The sequence below is a fragment of the Mastomys coucha genome, unplaced genomic scaffold (assembly GCF_008632895.1).
Source record: "Mastomys coucha isolate ucsf_1 unplaced genomic scaffold, UCSF_Mcou_1 pScaffold20, whole genome shotgun sequence".
Classification (NCBI taxonomy): Eukaryota; Metazoa; Chordata; class Mammalia; order Rodentia; family Muridae; genus Mastomys; species Mastomys coucha.
In genome coordinates, this window is record NW_022196903.1 from 105,882,330 (window position 1) to 105,902,146 (window position 19,817).

Sequence of the window (19,817 nt, forward strand, 5' to 3'; positions counted from 1 at the left end):
CTACAAACTAACTTTCGTGGTTTGGGATTAAAAGGTCGTGTCTGAGTGTCTGTATTCCAGCCAGAGGGGTTAAAGGTAAGGGCATTCGTTATGGCCACACCACAACTAGAAACAAGAGTTCAGTAAATGACACAGTCTCCGTGTTCACGATGGGATCAGGTATACTGCCAACACCAGAGTATGCTTGCAGGGAGGCTGATGGTGACGTAGACAGACAGAGTGGCCTGAATTCAGGAGGAGAAGGGCACTCCCCTCCGTGTGTCATTACCCTGGCAAACAACCACGAAACATGTTTGAGAAAAAAGTTAAGCTGTTTTATTTCACAGGATAGCTCCACATCAAACCAGCAGGCACCATCAGAATACGCAACAGAGGATCCAATCAGACACTCTATAGGACGGGCATTTGGTCATAAGGGAGAGAGAGAAATGATACCCAGAAGAGGGCAACAGTTAGCATCACATGGGGACAGGCAACCAGCAATTTCCTAGGGTGGTTTCGGTTTGTTTTTTTTTTCCTGTCATAATTTGGGGGAAGAAAGAAAGCAAAGCAAACAAAACAGACCAGCCACTCTGAAGCAATCAGAAGCAAACCTATTGCCAAACCATGTAAACAGTCACACTGCCTGGAACGAGGGCCTGGGTAGCAGAGCTAGCCTCGACCCACTTCCATCTAGGGAAGGAAAGTGCACTCTGGCGGTTCCACTTCAAGGAACAGCTTTGTGATTTGCCTGGGACAGTTTGCACAGAAAGGAGTTGTCAGCAAAGGACAGCAATAGCCATTTGGCCAGTCCCAAAGGATGGGACAAGAGTATGCTGGCAGGTCAACCTTAAGAGAGGCCAGGAGGTCTCAGACTGACAGCAAAGTCCCTTCTGGCAGTTCCCATGGGTAGCTTGGAGTATGTGGAATTCTCCACTTGGAATTCATCTCAGTGGAGAAGAGACCCCAGAGAACCAGGGAAGTGGACACGAACTGTCAGCATTAGCTCTGCACAGCAGAAAATCAGCTAAGCAATACCTTGGCTCACCCTCTTCCTGCCTCTTCCTCCCTGTCACGCCTTTCCCTCCCAGTCCGATAGGACCCACTACTGCAGCTAGAAATGACACCCCACTCCACCCCTTTCTGGTTTTTCAGAAGAATGAGGCATTTGCTCTCGTGTGGAACCATCTGGAAGATGAGAAGTTAGAAACAGAAAGGCTGAGAGGGAGGACTATTGTGTTAGTCCTTGGGGTTTTCCAGCACTTGTTCCAAAAGTACGCTGGCCACTCAGCGATGACCAAGTACCAAGTCACAATGTGTCCTCTGCATCCATGCCTCCTGAATGAGAAAGGAATGCACCCAAGAAGGCACTCCAGGAGATGCCAACGAAGGGAGCCCTCTGTGCAGGCTTCTCTCCCACCAGCTCCCCTTTGTGTACCACAAACCAGTTTAAGTGTTTATAAGGCAGATCTCTGAACTGCTGGTTCCAGCCAGTAGCCAATGGATGGCTCCATTTCCCTGTGTCTCTTCCCACTCCGATTTGATTTCTTCATTGGATATAAACCTTTCTGTTCCTTAGGAATCCATTTCCCTCCTGACCCCTGGTTTAGTCTTTTCGGAGAAAAAGACTCCCTAGTCTTAATTCCCACGCCCACAATTCCCTCCAGTTGTGTGCTCTGTCCGGGGTTCAAAAGGCGCTTCAAGGTGAAAAGTTAGCACTGAAGAGAAGGAAAGACGACAGTTGTTCACAGGATCCCACAGCTCAGAGCAGCTCGACGAGGAAAAGAGAAGGAGGGCAGGGAGGGCAAGTGGGGTCGGAAGCTCGGCTTGTTCTCAAATTGATCGGAGAAAGGTCTTTAGTGGCAACTGGGCCACACGGTGCCCAGGAAACTAGACCAGGAATTAATTGTCTTTGGTCAGTTTTAATTAAATGAACATCTTGCTGGTTCATTCCTAAAACAGACTGAACACTGGTTATACATAAAGACAAAAAGCTTGACCTCGGGGTAAGTTGGAGGTTAAGAAATCATTCCATGAAGCCAAAATAAATTTTTTTAAATGCCCGTTATAAACTAACTGATCAGTACAGCTTTCAATAATGGTGATGAACATTGGTAGACACCACTTCCCCTTGTACACTTGGCTATATTGAGGACTACTAACTATATTACTACACCCCCCACCCCAATCACTGTACAATTAGGTTTCTGGTATTTGTTTTTACATCGATCTATCTACTAGGTGCAAAGATTTGGTGAGTGGCAATGGCTATAATGTAATTGTAGCCTTCTTTAAAAAAATTACAGTTTCACATTTTAACAGTTACTTTCCAGCATTTAACAAATACAGCAATATATAGTGGACTAAAAACAGGCAGGAGTCTGAAGGAAGATGCTCATACTAGATAGACACCGATGGGATTGAGTTGGGACCTGGGGGTGGCTGAGACATGCAAGGGGACCAGATGAAGAAGTGTGTTGGGGATGGGGGTGGTCAGTGTTTTTCCATTTGTTCTGCATCAAAGCTCAGATTGGGGGTTGGAAGAGTTGGGGACTCATCTGCCATCTGTGTGTGTGCTTCCCTAAATGTGAATTCATCAGCCACTTGCCAATGGGAGAAAGATAGATGCTCAAGGAAAACAGCTGAGGCTCTGCTCTTGGGACATGGGGGAGAGGCAGTAAGGAAAATGAAATCAGTCAACCCAGAGACAAGCCCGCACAGCCTAACTGGCAATAGGTGTGTTGGGTAATAGATTTGTAAACTCAATTTTGCTTCTATCTAGTACCCAGGCAGAGAATATTGCATTTTTGCCTGGGAGGTGAGTGAACTTAAAAATCTGGAAATAGCCCTGGGATACAAAAGAGAAGTCTTATCTCCTGGATGCATAGCAGAGATAGCAGATTCCTGGAAATGAAGGCTTCCTGAGCATAATGCAGCCCACTAGGCCATCTGGCATATCTTGTGCAGGTCCCAGCCCACCCCAGGCCTTACTGTCTTCAACTATAAAATGAAGATATCTTTATGTGCTCAAAAACAGAGGGCCCATGATAGCAGGAGTTGAGAGGGAAGGAAGGCTTGATGGCTTGGGCATCTTACTGACATTCTCATTTCGAGAGCCCATTCTTGATTCCACAGTGTACTCAGTGCTGATCCCACAGGCAAGGCAGAATGGGTGACCCTCCCCATACCCAGGGACCAGTGGCTCACTAGGTCCCTCCCTGGGGAAGGGGGCAAGATACCTTTAAATGGAGGACCCAAGAGATGGTGGGAGCAAGCCCAAAGGGAAGAAATGCCAAGGATGGCACTTCGAAGCATCTGCAGGTGACAGGAGTGGTGTAGCCATGGGTCACATGGCTCCTGTGGAGGCTGTGACTCAGATTCTGGAGTTTGGATTGTAAAACTTGGAGGTAGGCAGAGAACCAGCCAGTGTGTGTGCTTGTGTGTGTGTGCTTGTGTGTGTATGTATGTGTGTGTGCTTGTGTGTGTGTGCGTGTGTGTGGTGTGTGTGTGTGTGAGAGAGAGAGAGAGAGAGAGAGAGAGAGAGAGAGAGAAGAGGAAGAAGAGAAAGAGGAGGGGGAGGAGGAGGAGGAGGAAGAGGAGGAGGAAAAGATCCTTGGTTTGGCATGCAGAGGGAGAGTAGAAATGGTCCCATTAGGATTAGATTTGCCTGTGGCGCATTACCCAACAATTCTGGAAGTACCTGGAAAATGGAGACAACAAAAAAGCAGGTAAAACAGAATCAAACAAGAGCCATGCAGAAGGCTGTTGCGACACTACAGAATCACGTACCTTGTTCTACCACCATGTTTGTCTACATTAACTGCTTTAGAAGGAATGGAAGAAGAGGAAGGGAAGGGAGGTGGGGAGCACTGCCATTTTCATAGGATCCCAGCCTACGGTGTTTCCTAGCACAGTCCTAGGATGGAGGTCAAGGGCTGACTGGGCACCGGAGGCTCCAGCGGGGAGCAGAGTGTGGACCGCTCTCTAACAGACATGGTGTGACTGAACGCTTCCTTGCCCATTTAGTTCCAAATCTGACAAAGCATAATCCGTAGAACAAGGAGGAAAAAGACCATTAAATATTTTGAAGATGAGAGAAGTAAAACTTGTATAGTCACCACAGATTTATCCCTATAGCACTTCTAGGGTTTGATCTACTCCATACTACTACTGTTTTGGGTTTTGTTTGTTTCCTCCTGTTCTTTTTCCCCCAATCACAGCATCTCATCATCCTGACTCAGCATACAAACTCAAGGGTCTTCACACCAACTTCCCCTGTGCCCCTTGGGGGTACAATTGACCTTTGGCCTCCTGATGACAGGGCAGGGTCTCTGGGGGTGGATGGGTGAAGGGTTTTCTATGAAGGATTCCCCACCTTTAGGGGCAGCCTGCTTGGGGGTACTGCCTGCCCCACCCTTCCTTGAGGGGCAGACTGTTCTGGAAGGCCACGACTTCTGGAGACAGCCGGAGACTGTTTCTGGTTTTGTGTCTCTGCAGGTTAGTGGTATATTGCTTCATTCGCAGTTACTGTGGGGCCTCTAAGTTCTCCCAGAGAAGTCCCTGCAAATCCCACCAAATAAGAGTGGGAGATGTTTGGTGGCATGGGTCTGAGGTAAATCTAAGTTTCATAAAAAGAAAAAAAAAAAAAGGAGCGTCTATATACAGTTAGCATGTGTGTATGTCCAGCTCTCTAGTATATGTATATAGATGCATAAATATATATATACACACACCTACAGACACATACGTACACATATGCGTATATATGCATGTATTTATATACACACACATATATACGTATGTAGAGAATATCGAGAGAATAATTTTCCAGTGACAATATGAGAAGCTGGTAAGCATCTGCCTCAATCTTAGGAAACACTGTCCTTGGGACTGATCTTGCTCCAGCACTTCTTGGCATGTCTGTTTGCCCACAAGAAGTCTGTGGCATTCACATGGCTGAGTAGGAGTTGCAGCTAACGCCTGGGCCTCTGCTCTTCACAGACATACACCCTCCCAGGCTGACCTTCTAGCATCTGCCCTCTAAGGCCAGGAGATCCCTGGGAAGCAAGTGGAAGCCACTGAGGCCACCCTAGGCCTATGGTGTGCTGCAGTGGGCCACGGCGGTGTCACCGGTCCTGCAGGTCACATGGTGCCAGACTTGTCGGAGGAGCTATTAGGGAACATCTTCTCCGTAGGTGTCACTGCCGGGCTGCCCACGCCTGAGCTGCTGCTACTACTGGATCGGTGCTGGACCACAGGTCTGACTGGACGCATGGGGGGTGGACGCAGCTGGGCACCAGCCAGGCGAGCCGACAGGGCTGGCTTGAAGGTGGTCATCATCTCGGTAGATGAGCTGCTGCTTCGGCGCATAGCAGCATCAGGGTCTCTGATGACAATGGTGTGCAGGGGGCTGGCGGGCTCTGAGCTGATGGGGCCCGGTGGATTCTTCAGGGGCTCCAGGGTGTCCAGCACCACATCTGGTGCCTGCTTGACAGTGTTCTGTCTCTCAAGTTCCCGCAACTCATGCAGAGCGGTGCTCATGGTCTTCTCGATGTCCTGGGGGACAGAGAAGGCTCTGGTCAACACAGTGTCTTCAAAACTGCTAGCCAGTTCAAGACCTTCCAGAGGACGTTTTCTGGAAGGCCTATCGCACAGAGGGAGATCACACCCCAAGGGTGTCTTGTAACCAACTCAAGAGAATCAGCATGAGCATTCCCTGTACCTGCCCTGCATAGCAAGTCACCTTCATAAAGGCAGATCAGGTTATGGCAGGCAGACAGACAATCAGTCAAAAACTGACTCTGCTACCCCACTGCTATGGGACTGCACTGACCTCTCTGAGCCAGAGAATTCTTACTGGTAAAGTGCAGACAATTAAAATACCTACCTCAGAGGGTTGATGCAAAGAGATGGGCACGGCACCGGGCACATAGCAAGCACTCAGAAACTGTAATAACTATCCCCATAGCAGTGGTACCTAATGCTGAACACTTATCCAAAGCTTTCAATAATTTGCTGACAAGGTAGGGACAACTGTTACACACATAAGAAAAATGAAGCTCAGACTAGTCAAGTACCTTGCCCAGGGTCACATAGCTCAATAACAAGACAATGCAAGTCAGAACCCAGGCAGTCTGGCTCCAGTGTCTCTGCCTAGCCATTTTGTTGTGATTGTCGTTGTTTTGTTTTCTTGCAAGTCCTTTATCTTAGAGGTAGAAGGATGGCTTAGTGGCTAGGAAAACTGGCTACCTTTCCAAAGAACTCAGGTTCAATTCCCAACACCCACACGGTGGCTTACAGTGTGCTGTACCTCCAATCCCGGGGATCCGTCACCCTCACCTGCCTGTGCACACATGGTCTATAGACATCCATGCAGGCAAAACACCCATACATGAGATCAAATGGAAAAAAAAATAAAGTCTTACATTTTAACACACACATATTGTGAGAATTCACACTCCGCCCTACAGAATTATATAACTGTATGCCAGTTTTAAAAGTTAAAAAAAAAAAAAGAAAAAATCCTTGCCCAAAGGGAAATTACTATCTACAGAACATACACCGTGCATCCTAAAATGACAGGAAGACCACTTTCCTCCCAGCATTATGATCTAAAAGGCTCGTGGCTGGTTTAAAAAGTGGGGAAAAAATGTAAACGGCACATAGTTATATCTTCAGGCTCATCAAAAAGAGACTACCTCAGGAGTTAGAGGTGTGGCACACCAGTCAACCCGAGCTCCTTGTCTACCAATCCAGGGCAGGGCCAGGGCTGAAGGCAGCACTGACTAGAAGCTGGCCAAGCTAGACAGACACTGGTCACACTGAGCTGTACTCCGTGCATCTCTTGAAAGCCCAAACCTGCTGTGAAGATGCAGTGAGAGGATGGACAGGAGGAAGCTCTGCAAACTTCCAGACAGTGGTCATCCAACTCATCAGAGTTCATGGCCTTGTTCATGGGGGCTTTTAAAGGGACTGCTGCCGTATCCAGACTGACCTGACCCAGAACCCACGGAGGGCACAAGGGACCTGTCTTAAAACCTTCACTTGGCAGGTGCTATGTACAATCTGAGCAATGTTGGCTACTAAGGGATAGTGGCTCTTAAGCAGAATGAGGCCAGCCCTGGAAGAAATGTATAGCTCTGGGGAGACAGATGGGGCTGGAGCCTGGAGATACCAAAGAGGGCTCTATTCACCGGAGTTCTTCATGCTCTCCTTCCTGGATTTGCAGGCATTCTCCTTCCTGCCAGACTCCAAGCCTCTTGCTCACCTCACTGTGCCAGTCTATCCCATTTGCTTTCTATACCCTGCTAGTGACTAATACCAGTTTAATGCATCCCCTTTATGTTTAACTCCTTGCATGCTCTGCTGGCAGCTTTATGGAGTCTTCGGGAGTTTCTTTATCCAGAGGCTCAGTTGTAAGCGGCTCTGCAGGCAGGGTTCTTCTCCCTATCTATTGTACACATGCTGTGCAGGGTCATCCCAGCCTCCACCACAGTTCTGGGACTTAGTCTCCTATTGTCCTCACAGTCCCCTCTGTTTGCTCTAATGCAATGGGAGCTGAAAGATAAAAGTGTCAACAACTAACATGTCATCTTCTCATCTCCCCACCCCTGGTAGAGTGTGAATGGGAAAGAAAGCTCAGAGAAAGGTGGGCTGAAGGGTTTAGGCTGCAGCCTTGCATTAGTCTGATGAGGAATGCATGAGTCTGCCAGGTGAAGCTGCAGGAAGGCACTGGGGACTGAGGGACACCATTGGGAAAGTCCTCGTTTGCCACTTCCTCCCCATTTCAGATGACAGTGTTGCCCATGTCCATAACAGTCTCGTTACCGGAACGTTCATAATACATTGTTCAGGGCATTTGGAGACCAGAGAATCTAGGGTGAATCCATTTACTATTTGGGATTCTCCACACCACCTCCCCTTTGACTCAGAGATGAAGTTGAAGAAGTGTGTAGCTGGCCAGCGTCTTCTCGTTTCCACAGTTTCCCATGAGCTTCAGTTTCACTTCCACTGGTGGAAAGCACTATCCAGTTAGGGTGGACGTGCACACTGACAATACACATAGGATTGCTAAGTGTATTTCTCGGATTAGGCTAACAAAATGCTCCTCAAATAATACTAAAGGAGTTTGGTGATAGGATACACTCTGTTCTTGCTGGAGATCCACAGTGCACAACAAACCATTGCAAAGTTCTAAAATGTCTTGGCAATACACCTTTCTACTTAGTCAGAGTACCATAGCATAAGTGATGCTAACTGCAGAATACCCCTCTCGCTCCACTGGCCTCTCATAGCAGTCTCTGATGTGTTAGGCACAGTGCCCCAGACTGCATTTGAGTGTCCGTGTAAAGGGCCCCGAGCCAGCTTTAGGAAGTCCCTGCCCCATTGTGACTGGCAGAGAGTCTTTAGAAAATTCTAGGTGCTAGGGTGATGGTTCTCAAGAGATTAGCCTTCAAGGATAGAAGGCTAAGTTGGCTGTCTCCTCTGCTTGGCCCATTCTAAGGTACTGACCCCAAGAACTCTCTGGAAGTAGGCATCCGTATATGAGGGAGAGGCCATGTGTGCAGTTCTAGCTGTTGGTACATTGTTTCCCAGTCAGGGTAGTCTCTGAGGATCTTTCCTGGACTCTTGTAGGGATGTGCTCAGAAGCTCACGGCCTCACCTCAACCCCTTCTAAATGGTGCTCTAGGGCTATCAGCACAAGAGATTCCCCCCAGCCTGCAGGATCTGCTAGGCCCTCTTATCTCATAAGAGACAACATCAAGAGAGATGTGTGATGGACCACTGCCCAAAATTACAGCTAGGGGAATAACCATGGAGATTTCTGGGAATGCAATGTCAAAACCAGACATGACCAGTGACATGAACTGGTAAACAATGCATGGTGCTTTTCATCTGGTGGGGGGAATCAAACAGGAAAAAAAAACCAGGAAGTACTCTGGAAGAGCCTGAGAAATTCTTCCATTCTGCTTCAGCTATTTAGTTCTGCCCATCTCTTGGGTCTCGGGTCATATCCTCTAAACTGTAGACTCTCAAAATATGATGTAACCCCTCCCCCCACTTATTAAAGATGCCCAGCTTAGCTGCTATTTTGGGTTGACAGTTCTCTTTAACTATAAGCTCATATGGGCAGGGTCAAAGTACATCTGGTCTCCACTGTTCTTCATTGTACGTGATGGATGTCATACAACAGATGCCCAGTCAAGATCCATCAATAAATCAATAGAGCAATAAGCAAAGGATGGATGGATGCATGTATACATGGATAGATACATGCATTGACACACAGACTCAATCATAGCATCTTGGGGAAAGGGCTGCTGTTGCCTCAGCCCCATAACCCAGCCTGGACACTAGGGGTCTTCCAGTCTTTCCAAGGGCCATAGCTAGTGGCACGGAAAGTAAGCCAACTCAATGTTGTGTCTGACTCAGTCTAAAGTCCCACCAAGGCCACTGTGGTCCCCACTCAGCACTTCCCTCCCTCTGTCCCCCTGAGTGGCTCATTGGCCTAAGTGTCTTCTGTGGGGCCCTTACTTCTGCCAGGGCCTCAGCCTCCAGGGACTTGTGGTCCCCTAGGCTGCTGTGTCTCGTGGAGCCGCAAGTAGACCTCATGGAGAGCCCTTCAGTCAGCGCCTTCTTGTCAGGGTAGTTGATGCTGCCAGCGCTCCCGAAGGTCGCCATCCTCCTCTTCTCAGGGCTCTCAATCCGTCCCCGGCTGAGGGGGATTTTGTGGGGGCTGCTGGGGCAGGCAGCAGCTCGGGGTGGTGTGTCTATGCTGGGACCCAAGCCCCGGGGTGGGCTGTGTGTGTCGCCCCCACTTCGGCGCCTGGGGATGGCTGCTCCGTCGGACCGTAGACGCACTCTGCAAAGGAGCCAGGGGCAGGAAGCATGGGGCAGAAGTCAACCCTAGCCAGTCTCAGAGTGCACCAGCCAACCCCCCATGCTACGGCTACATGGGAATCTAGCGGAGCTAGCACAGTGAAGCCTCATTCAGCCAGAATGTACACTAGCAATAAAGGGCGCGCTCAGACTTCTGATACCTCCTCAAAAGGGGAAGAGTAACCTGGCCCAGGGAGGAATGCAGAGAGTGGGAGCCAGGCAGGCCGCAGCAATACTTCAGACCAGATTCTAAGGTCAGATCGGGGCAGGAAGATTTCAAACTGGAAATACTGTGGTCGTATATGGTCTGAAGCTTTTCAGCTTCTAGCTGGTTTGAAACTCTGAGGCTTGACTGTACCAAAAGGCCACAGTAAGCACAGGAGGGGACCTCTGAGAACAAAACACCTGTTCACTGTTGTCACCCACCAACCTCCCCAGAGCAGAGCTGTCTATACAGCTTTCCCAGATCTTGGAAAATAAGTTGTTGAAGAGCGAATACATCATTGTAAAATGTGCCTTGTGTCTAAGGGTACCTTGTCCACCTCCAGTGCTCTACTGGTATAAAAGCATATGAGCTGCTTATAGGGGTGTGGGGTGGGAGGGCACAAGCCTTTGACCCATGCCTGCCACAGCTTTCCTGGATTCTCCCAGGTCCATCGTGTGAATCAGCCACATCGATGGACTATCATCTCTCACCTGCCCACATTTGAGTGGGTTTAAAAATAACTTAAAGATTGCTCTGTCCTATGGAACTCACCCAAAATATAGAGGCCTTCATGAGTGGAGGAAATACTGGATGGGGATGAGGGGAGGGAGGGATGGGGTGCTGGGAATGGACCAAGTCCCATGAGACTGGTGGCAATTCAAGCCCTCTGCCCCCAGCAAAGCTAAGCAAGCCTGTGGGTGCCCCAATAGGACCAAAGCATAGGTGTTGGGGAGGAAGAGACTTTGAGAAAGAAAAGAAGAAAGATGAGCGAGGGGAGAAGGGAGAGAGGCAGGAGATGGATGGTATGGTCCTCCTAGAACAGGAGACCATGCTGTTCTCATCAGTAGACCCAGTCTTTGACTTCTCCATGAATTCTAGCTATCATCCTGCAGTGTCCAAAGCTAAAATAAATTCTTGAGTGTGCTCCCACTGTATGCTGACACAGGTGGCTTCCAATCTCTGAAAAGACTGAGTTGATCACATGACCCTTCTGCTGCAGGGGTGGGGTGGGGTGGGGGTACACAGACTTGACATTCTAAGAAGGCACAGGGGTTGTGGGTGAGGCAGAGTGACAGACTGTTAGCTTTCTCTCTTTTCCTGTTCCCAAGATGACTTGCACAGTGCCCTGCTGGTAGAAGGGTCATGTGACACAGCCCAGCCTCTATGTAGAAACTGGCAAATCTGCTCCCACCAAATGGGTGGGTGGAGTCGGGTATCAACTTTCACTGGCACAAAAGGAGGTGTGAGCTCTCTGTTTAAGTGGTGTGTTTCAAGGATGGGGGACTTGTGGGAGCTTTAGATTTTTAAAAATGTTGTATAACAAATCATCTCCAGCAGAAAGCTAAGAGGGTACAGGAGCTGCTGGAGAGAAGGAGAAAAGCACTTGCCAATTTCTCTCTCTCTCTCTCTCTCTCTCTCTCTCTCTCTCTCTCTCTCTCTCTCTCTCTCTGTGTGTGTGTGTGTGTGTGTGTGTGTGTGTGTCTATCTCTGTCTTTCTCAGTACTATTATATTAAAATTTCAAGACACTCTTACTATGTGGTCAGGCTGACCTATGATTATTATTTAAAATAAAAAAGTTCTATGATCCCAGCATATATCTTCCTTTGCCTTCTTCAATGCCCCTCCACTACACCTCAAAGCTGGGTGGCTCACACCTAGAATCCTTGGGTCCTTCCAGCCAGCCCACCCAGCTGTTCCCAGTGTCGGTGGCTCGGCTCATAGGATCAAGGAGCTGTAGTAGCCTTCTCCTCCCCTTCCCGCCCTCTTGCTTCTTCCAATTCAGACACAAACAAGCAAATGGGTACTAGTGAGACAAAAATGAACCCATGTTTCCTACCGGCCCATCACCCCCCCAAAGCCGTAATCAGAGATGTGCTCTGTGGGGGACTGGAGGTCATTCTTGGAGGAGGCCTTGTCATCCAGCAGTGGCCCACTGCTGGCCTCGCTGTCAGCCTTTTGGCTCAGGCTATCGGAGAAGGCATCGTCCCTGGGGAAGAGAGAGACATGAGTTGGAGGTGGTTCTCATTCTCTGAGGAAGACCCAGGATGTCCAGAACTCCTCCACAGCTGTCTGCACACACCTATGTCTATACCAGTAGCCCAGGGTAAGCACCTTCCCTCCACACACACCTACCATAATGCTCCCATAGCTAGGCTCTCTAGCAGGTGGCTCCCTTGTCTTCTACCCCTATATCTCTTTTCTTTCCCCTTTTCTAGCTTGTTCTCTTAGACCCTTTCAATGATGGAGACAGGTTGAAGAAATAGGAGTTGGAGTCTGCAAGCTGGGCATGGGGTACTAAGTGCTAAGTCTCCCAGCATAGGGTGCTGTATGCTGAGTTTCCTACGGCTCCACGCAAAGTAGTTCAGGGAGGAAGGGCTACCTCAGTCCCTCATCTTCCTGTCTGCGGTGCAGTATACTTGTGAGGTGACCCATGCTTTTAGGGGCGCCCTGTCAGTTTCCCTCTATAACCTCCTCCTTCCAGTGACTTGTCCTTGCTGTCAGAGGTCTGTGGACTCCAGGGCTGCCAGATGGTCCACTGTTACAGCATCCCCTTTCTCATTCAATTGGCCTTGGCCTTTGCTCAAGCTCAGAATTTTGTCTCTTGCATCACAACATAGGCTTAGGTTTCCCTTCCTGTGGAGCTTAGCTTCATAGCTGCATCTAAGACAGGCCAGCTCTGCTGAGCCTGTCCATGCTGGAAGGGAATGAGAGAACCCCACACAAAGTGTTGATTTCTTGAACTTTCTGACAGTGCTGGAGTCTTGGGATGTGTGGCATTTTAACTCCTTAAGTCATTTAAAATGGCATCTGGTTAAAGGAGAACAAGGAATGTTTCTTTTTCTCCACCCCCTTTGAAGGTCACATCTGGAGGAAAGGACTGAACCTCTTTAGGGTTAGTGATCTGATCCCCGGCCACAGGAAAAGCTCAGGATAGTGGAGGGATACAAGAAGACTATGGGATGCTAATGACCATGGTGGGTGATAACCTAGATGTGGCTCGTGGATTTGGATGATGACCCCAGACCTAATACTATCTCTGCATCATCTGAAGGATGAGCAACATGCACATTTCTTCCATGGATGTCCACTTAAAGGAAGTTAGGGGGGAAAAGTTCTTAGAGATTATCAAACATATTGAATCTGGAAGAACAAATTCCCAGTATTCCTCTTCCACTACCCATTCCAGACATCACTAATCTATTCCCTCATTCTTCACAGAAGGTCCCAGTTCTCACTCACATGTCCTGTACAACTATGTACTGATGAGGGATGAGTCCATCTACACCATTGTGACGGCCTTCCCACCAGTCCTCTGAGGCACGGTGGTACAGGAGTAGTGAGGCCCCTTTTTTGAAGGATAGTTCACGAGGGGACCTTCCCACATAGTCAAACTTGGCAATAGCTTCAATCTGCTCCACTTCTGGAAGAAAAACAAGAGAAAGAGCATCTGTGAGGTCAGAGGGATCATGCAGCCTTGGCTTTGGTGAGCATCATGGGCAGCAGGTTTGATGAAATCGTGAGCTGGAGCTCAGGGAAGGGAGACTGAGAGTCAGCCACCAGTCCAGATTACAGAATGATAACCTATCTCAAAAAAAATTAAATAAATAAACAAATCTAAGATGTCCATAGGGAGCTGGCATGCCAGATCCTTGTTTCTGTTGCATAATTACTGAAGCCAGTTTGGCCAGGTGTGGTCAAAATTATGCACACCTATAATCCAAGCACTTGGAAGGTGGAGGTAGGATAACAGGAATCTAAGGCTAGTCTGGGCTACATGAGACCCTGTATTGTGTGTGTGTGTGTGTGTGTGTGTGTGTGTGTGTAAGAGATTTCTGTTTCTTCTGCACATCAGTATATATTCTATCTCCACTTTCCCATGGGCTCTTTTCTCCCTGGTCCACTTTACACATAAGACCCCACCCTGCCTGCGGCACTAGATTCCCGTCTCTGTTCACTCACGCTACTTTCCTCGACTCTCTTTTTCTTCTCTCTTTCCTTTTTCCTTTGTCATGCAGGGGCTGGAACCCAGAGCCTCGCACACACTAGCCACACAATCGGGCTTTCAGTGGCTCTTAGACTTCCAAATGGTGAATGAAAATAAGAACACAGTACAATCAAGCTTATGGATGCAGCTAATGCCCTGCCTAGGTGAACTTTAGAGCTGCAAATGGCTGTGCTAAGAAAAATCCTAAATCAGTAACCCCCACCTTCACCTTAGAGAACAGGGAGTGTGGGGGATGGAGAGATGGCTCAGTGGTTAAAAGCAGGTGGTTCTTCAGAGGTCCTGGGTTGTATTCCTAGCACCTACATGTCAGCTCCCGTTCCAGAGGATCTAGCACCCTCTCTGGCCTCTAAGGCACTGCATGCACATGGTACATAGGCATACATGCGGGCAAAACACTAAAATTAAATTTAAAATCTAAAATTTTTTTTTAAGACATTAGAAGTACAAACTAAACCCAAACAAGTAGGAAAAGATGTAATATGACTAGCATAGAATTAAATAAGACAGAGAGAAGGAAGCTAGGCGAAGTCCAAGCTGCTGTTTTGAAAATGATCAATGAAGTTAACAAATCCCTGGCTAAATAAACTAAGAAAATAAAAATGAAAAATCACACTAACCAAATGTAAGATCACAAATGAAAGAGGAACGTTAATGTTATTACTTTGAAAGAAAAAGAGGTATCCTAAAGAAACATTACCAACAACTATATATCAACAAAATAGAAAGTTGGATAAAATGAGCATATTTCTAAAAAATGCAGACTACTGAAGCAGGCTTGAGAAATAGGATATCTGGGGCCAATGAAATAGCTCAACAGGAAAGGAGGCTTGTTCCCAAGGCCAAAATGTGAGTTTGATTGCTGAGTCTTACGTGGAAGAAGGAGAGAACCAAATTTGGTACGTTGTCCTCCAACCTCACAAGTTCAAACCATGACATAGGCACCTCTCCCCCAATAAACAAATATTAAAAAAAATAGAATATTAAGCTGATAAGGTGACCTCAGTTCTCTCCTCATTAAACCATGTAGGGGGAAAAAGCTGCATACAGTGGTGCTAATCTGTGTTCCTGCACTCCTGTGGTGAGAAGGGGTGGAAGACAAGAGAATCTTCTAGAAGCTCCCAGGCCAGCTAGCCTGTCACATGCAGCAACAGAAACAAGAGAAACCCTGTCTCAACAAGATGGAGGAGAAAGATGCCATTCGACTTCATGCATGCCGCGTCATGCATGTGCCTGCTCATCATACATGGGCATGCCCACATGCCAAGGATACATTTTATGAAGAGAATAGGAAACCTGAATGAGTCTCCACCCATCAAAGCACTACTTCGAGAGAAGTGCCCAGCCCCATTTGGCTTCATTGTTGAACTATACCGAACATTTAAACAATAATAATTATTCACAGAGTCTTCCAAAAAGCACAAGGGGGGGGTGACACTTGGCAACACATTTCATGAGGCGAGTATTATCTAACACAAAACCTGGACTACATCACCAGGAAACAACAGGCTGACAGCACTTATGAATATGGATGAAAATTTTTTCTACAAAATATTAGCAAACTGGGTACAGAGGTATGTAAAAGGAGTCATACTCCATGCCTGAGAAGAATTTATCCCAGGAATGTAAAATTGTTTAGCATCTAAAAATTCAACAAATGTATCCTGTCTTACTAGTAAAAAAAAAAGGCACAGATGATGTAATCATTGCAATGGATAAAGAAAAGCATTTGGCAAAACCTAACACCTTCTCCTAACAAAACATCCCACAAAACAGGAACAGAAGGGAGCTTCCTTGACATGACAGATGCAACTCTGAAGACCTTACTGCCGGCTGGGAGAGATGGCTCAGCCACCAAGAGCTTTTGCTGCACAATCATGAGGTCCAGAGCTCAGATCCCAGTATCTGGGTGACAAGCCAGGCATCTGGCACACACCTGTGACCTCAGTCCTGAGAGGGATGGAGACAGAATCGTCACTGAGGCTTACTGGTGTCCAGTTCAAGTGAAAATGTTAGCCCAGGTTCAGGGATTGTGCCTCAAAGAAATAGTGACCACAGAAGACATGGAACAACCCTTTCATGTCTTTAGGTGTGTGCCAGACACAAGTACACATATGCATGAAAATGTATTTACACACAGACACTCACCAAAAAAAAAAGAAAACAATTACCCTGACAGTTAATATTCTCTCTTGTGGTAAAATACTGGCTGGTTTCTCTGGATGACAATTTGGATGAAAACAGCTTCTATGGGCTTGTCTGTTTTGAATATTTAGTTCCTAGTTAGTAGAAATGTTTGAGAAGGATTTGGTATGGCCTTGTTGTAGAGGGTATGTCACTGGGGATAGGCTTTGGACTCTAACCCTCTTACACTGTAAGCCCCAAATAAACTCTTTCGTCTATACGTTGCTTTGGTCATGGTGTCTTTTCACAATAATTTAAAGTAAGTAAGACATCTTGCAAGAAAGAAGGCAAGACAAGGCTCTTCCTGAATATAGTCAAAACTAGCAGCAACAAAATAAAAGCTGGATGAACTGGACTTCATCAAAATGTAAAACTTTTTGTGCTTCAAAGGACACCATTTATAATGCAAAAATCAAGTCTCGTAATGGAAGAAAACATTCCGAAATCTTTTTTTGAGATAGGGAACTTATATTTAGTGTATGTAAAGAGCTGTTCCAACTCAATGCTAAAAAGACAAATTTAAATGGGCAACAGATCTCAAGACAGTGTCATCCTGCTTCTTTTCCAGGCGAGCGATAGTCTTAGTGATTCCTCTGAGTACCACAGGCTCTCAGGTACTGAAGGGCATGCTATACTGCTCGGAGAGCCGAGGGGCTGTGGGGACTGGCCCTGTGGCTGGCTTGTGTAAGCATGATATGCCCCTGTGAGGTTTTGGCCTAGACTCTACCCACTCTATCTAGTGGGTAAGGAGGCCTGAGCCCACTTCACTCAGATTGTGCATCTGTGTGGTTCAATTTCCATGGAAACCAGCATGACTCTGTTCCTCATCTGGCCCAAGTAGAGGGGAGGAATCAGGTGGATGGGCCCCTTCCTCCTTCTCTCTACACACGCACTGCTGTTTCTCTCCACAGTCCTCACTACTGAGGTAATTCGCAGGTGGCCCTGCCCTTGAGATCACCCTTTAATTTCACACTGTCAGTCTGTTAAGTAGCTACTGCCAATCTGCTGAAGTCTGATGAGAGTCAGAATGCCTCGAGGACTCACTTCATTCATCACCACATCCTCGGTCCCAGCAAAGGCCTGGTGCAGAGCAGATCCTTGGGACCCAAGCAAGACACACAGAGGATGACATAGGCCAGGAATGGTATTAGTAAATGCACAACACCCACCAGGATCTATGTGGGCCTGTGCTGGGACCTGAGGCATATATGAAGGCTTTCCTGGGTCCCCCTCATGCTGAAGGGCACGCTGTGCTGCTTGGAGAGCTGAGAGGCTGTGAGGTTGGCCCTGTGGCCGGCTCAGGGCCTTTGAGGTTTTTGGCCTAGACCTTCCCGTGCTACTCACCTTCATCACTGGTGTGAGGTTCTGTGCCATTATCATGGTCAACTTCATCAATGGTCCCCGGCTCACTGTGTGGGCTATCACTGTAAACAAACACAAAGAAGACAACCTGTTGGGGGGGGGACTTTCTTGAATACTCCCTTAGTGACCCCTAGCTATGGAACTGACTAGCTTGTTATAGGCTTGAGTATGTGGCCCACATGTATTGGAAACGTCATACCCAATGTCACCATGTTTGGAGGTATAACCTAAGTAGAGGTGATGAGGCCACAAGGGCTGTGTTAACAGAAACTGATTGGTGTCACTCAAGAGGTGGGTTAGTTATCATGAGAGCCAACTGACCTCTCTGAGATATCTTGCTTGTTCTCACACTTTCTTTCCTTCTGCCTTCTACCATACGACAATGCAGCATGAAGGCCCTCGCCACAGGTGCTATACCTCTTATTTCTCAGAACCTTGAGCCACATAGATTTCAGTTTTTTATAGATGACTCAGACTCAGGTATTCTAGATCAGTGGCAGAAGTGAGCCAAAGTAGTTTATGTGTTCAGTGAGATCCAGATGGCAGTGATAGACCGCAAGCTTCTGGAAATCAGGGCTTTCTCCCTAGTGTGTATGTGCACGTGTGTGTGTGTGTGTGTGTGTGTGTGTGTGTGTGTGTGTGTGTTTGTGTGTGTGCGCGTGCGCACGCACATCCACGCATGCGTATGTGCATGTGTGTCCTTACCTGTGTGTATGTGTGCATGAGTGTATGTATGCAAGTGCACACACATGTGTGTGTATGTGTGTCTGCACCTGTATGTATGTGTGCATGTGTGTGTGTGTAGTTTTCACCAGCATATCGACTGGGTTTATACACCACTATATTAAGTAGGAAGGACACAATGACAAACCAAGTGGGCCAGGTCCCTCACCACCCTGCTCACATTCTAGTGAGAGAAAACGCTGAGGCCAGTGCACAAAACAGTTACAAGAGGAAATAATGATTTATTAGAAAGAGACAAGCTGAGAGGAGGGCAGCAGAGGGACCGACTGACATAGAGTGATCGAGTGGCTGTTAAAGGAGGTGACATCCATGATACTCTTAGAAAAGAACAGAGAGCTCTGGGCAGCTCAGCTGGTGGTGTCTGGCATATACAAAGGCCTGGCTTTCACCTCCAGCACTGTGCAAACCTGGCCTGGTTGTGCACACCTGTGGTTCCAGCTCTCAGCAGGTAAAGGCAGGAGGAGCAGATGTTCACGTGAGCTTCTGCTACATAATGAGTTTGGGGCCAGTCTGGGCTACATGAGCCTCTGTTTTCAAAAGAACAAAAAGAAATAGACTGTATTCTGTATTGTGAAAATTTCCCCATTCCCATTAGGATTAGATCCAAATGAAGGACATCAGAACTGGCCTTCAGCTGACCCGTGGAGCCTGTACCTCTCCACCCTCCTCTCACATGCTCCATGTCAACAAACCAAGCCACTTTTCATTCTACTGAGAGCTCCAGGCCTAGGGCTTTCTTTGCCCAGTCCTTTGTGAGTTGGCTCCAGTTTAAGCAGCTGGCATGGATCTTTTCTAACCTCCTTGGGAGACCTTTCTTGGTGATTGGCTCAGGGACCCCTTTGGAAACAGGAACCTCTCAAAACTCCTCCCACTGTAGCTGATCCTGTTCGGGTACCATCGCTGCCACCAGGTGATCCAGTCCCCCAGAGGATTCTGGGAGGCGGGGAGGATTCTGGACGGTGGAGGAGGAGACATGCTGAGTGAATGAGTCTTGCTTACTGTACCGAGACCTTCAGTCTCACCTCCCATTTCGGTTTTGAAAATGCCTTCCAAATGACCATGTAATTACTAAGTCTCCAGCCTCACAGGAAATGAAGAAAAGTGTAAAAGTGGTATGTATGTATTGTGTACTAACAAACGTGTAATTTGTGTATTTAGCTTCTCTTTGTGAAGAAATTGAGCTTTCTAGATGCCTAAGAGTCTTGTACAGTCTTAGGATAGAGAGCTGCAAGCAGACACCACTGAGACCAGCTACCCTTGTAGCCCTTCATGTCTATTTGGAGAGGAATGTTCAGCTTTGAAGCAGTTTTCCGAATAAGCCTAGAGGACAAAAGTCATCCAAGCATCCAGGAATACTTTAATCAAAACCCAAATTCCCACTGGGCATGGCAGATCAAGTCTATGATGCCAGCGCTTACTGAGGCAGGAGGATCACAAGTTCAAGACCAGCATGTGCTAAA

The 19,817-nt window shown here is 47.5% G+C and overlaps 1 protein-coding gene and 1 pseudogene across 3 annotated transcripts in view; both read right to left on the reverse strand.

Moving 5' to 3' along the window:
- Positions 1-292: 292 nt before the first annotated feature.
- LOC116099976 lies at positions 293-3,784 on the reverse strand (annotated as a pseudogene).
- The window catches only part of Srgap3 (SLIT-ROBO Rho GTPase activating protein 3), a 229,393-nt gene continuing 209,873 nt past the window's right edge, over positions 298-19,817 (reverse strand). For all 3 annotated transcript variants that reach the window (XM_031382846.1, XM_031382845.1, XM_031382844.1), the window contains 5 exons: positions 17,596-17,675; positions 13,305-13,485; positions 11,902-12,051; positions 9,514-9,841; positions 298-5,535 (listed from right to left, as the gene is read on the reverse strand). In XM_031382846.1, coding sequence (XP_031238706.1) covers positions 5,122-5,535; positions 9,514-9,841; positions 11,902-12,051; positions 13,305-13,485; positions 17,596-17,675 — 1,153 coding nt within the window. In that variant the 3' untranslated portion in view covers positions 298-5,121. The remainder of the gene's footprint in view (positions 5,536-9,513; positions 9,842-11,901; positions 12,052-13,304; positions 13,486-17,595; positions 17,676-19,817) is intronic.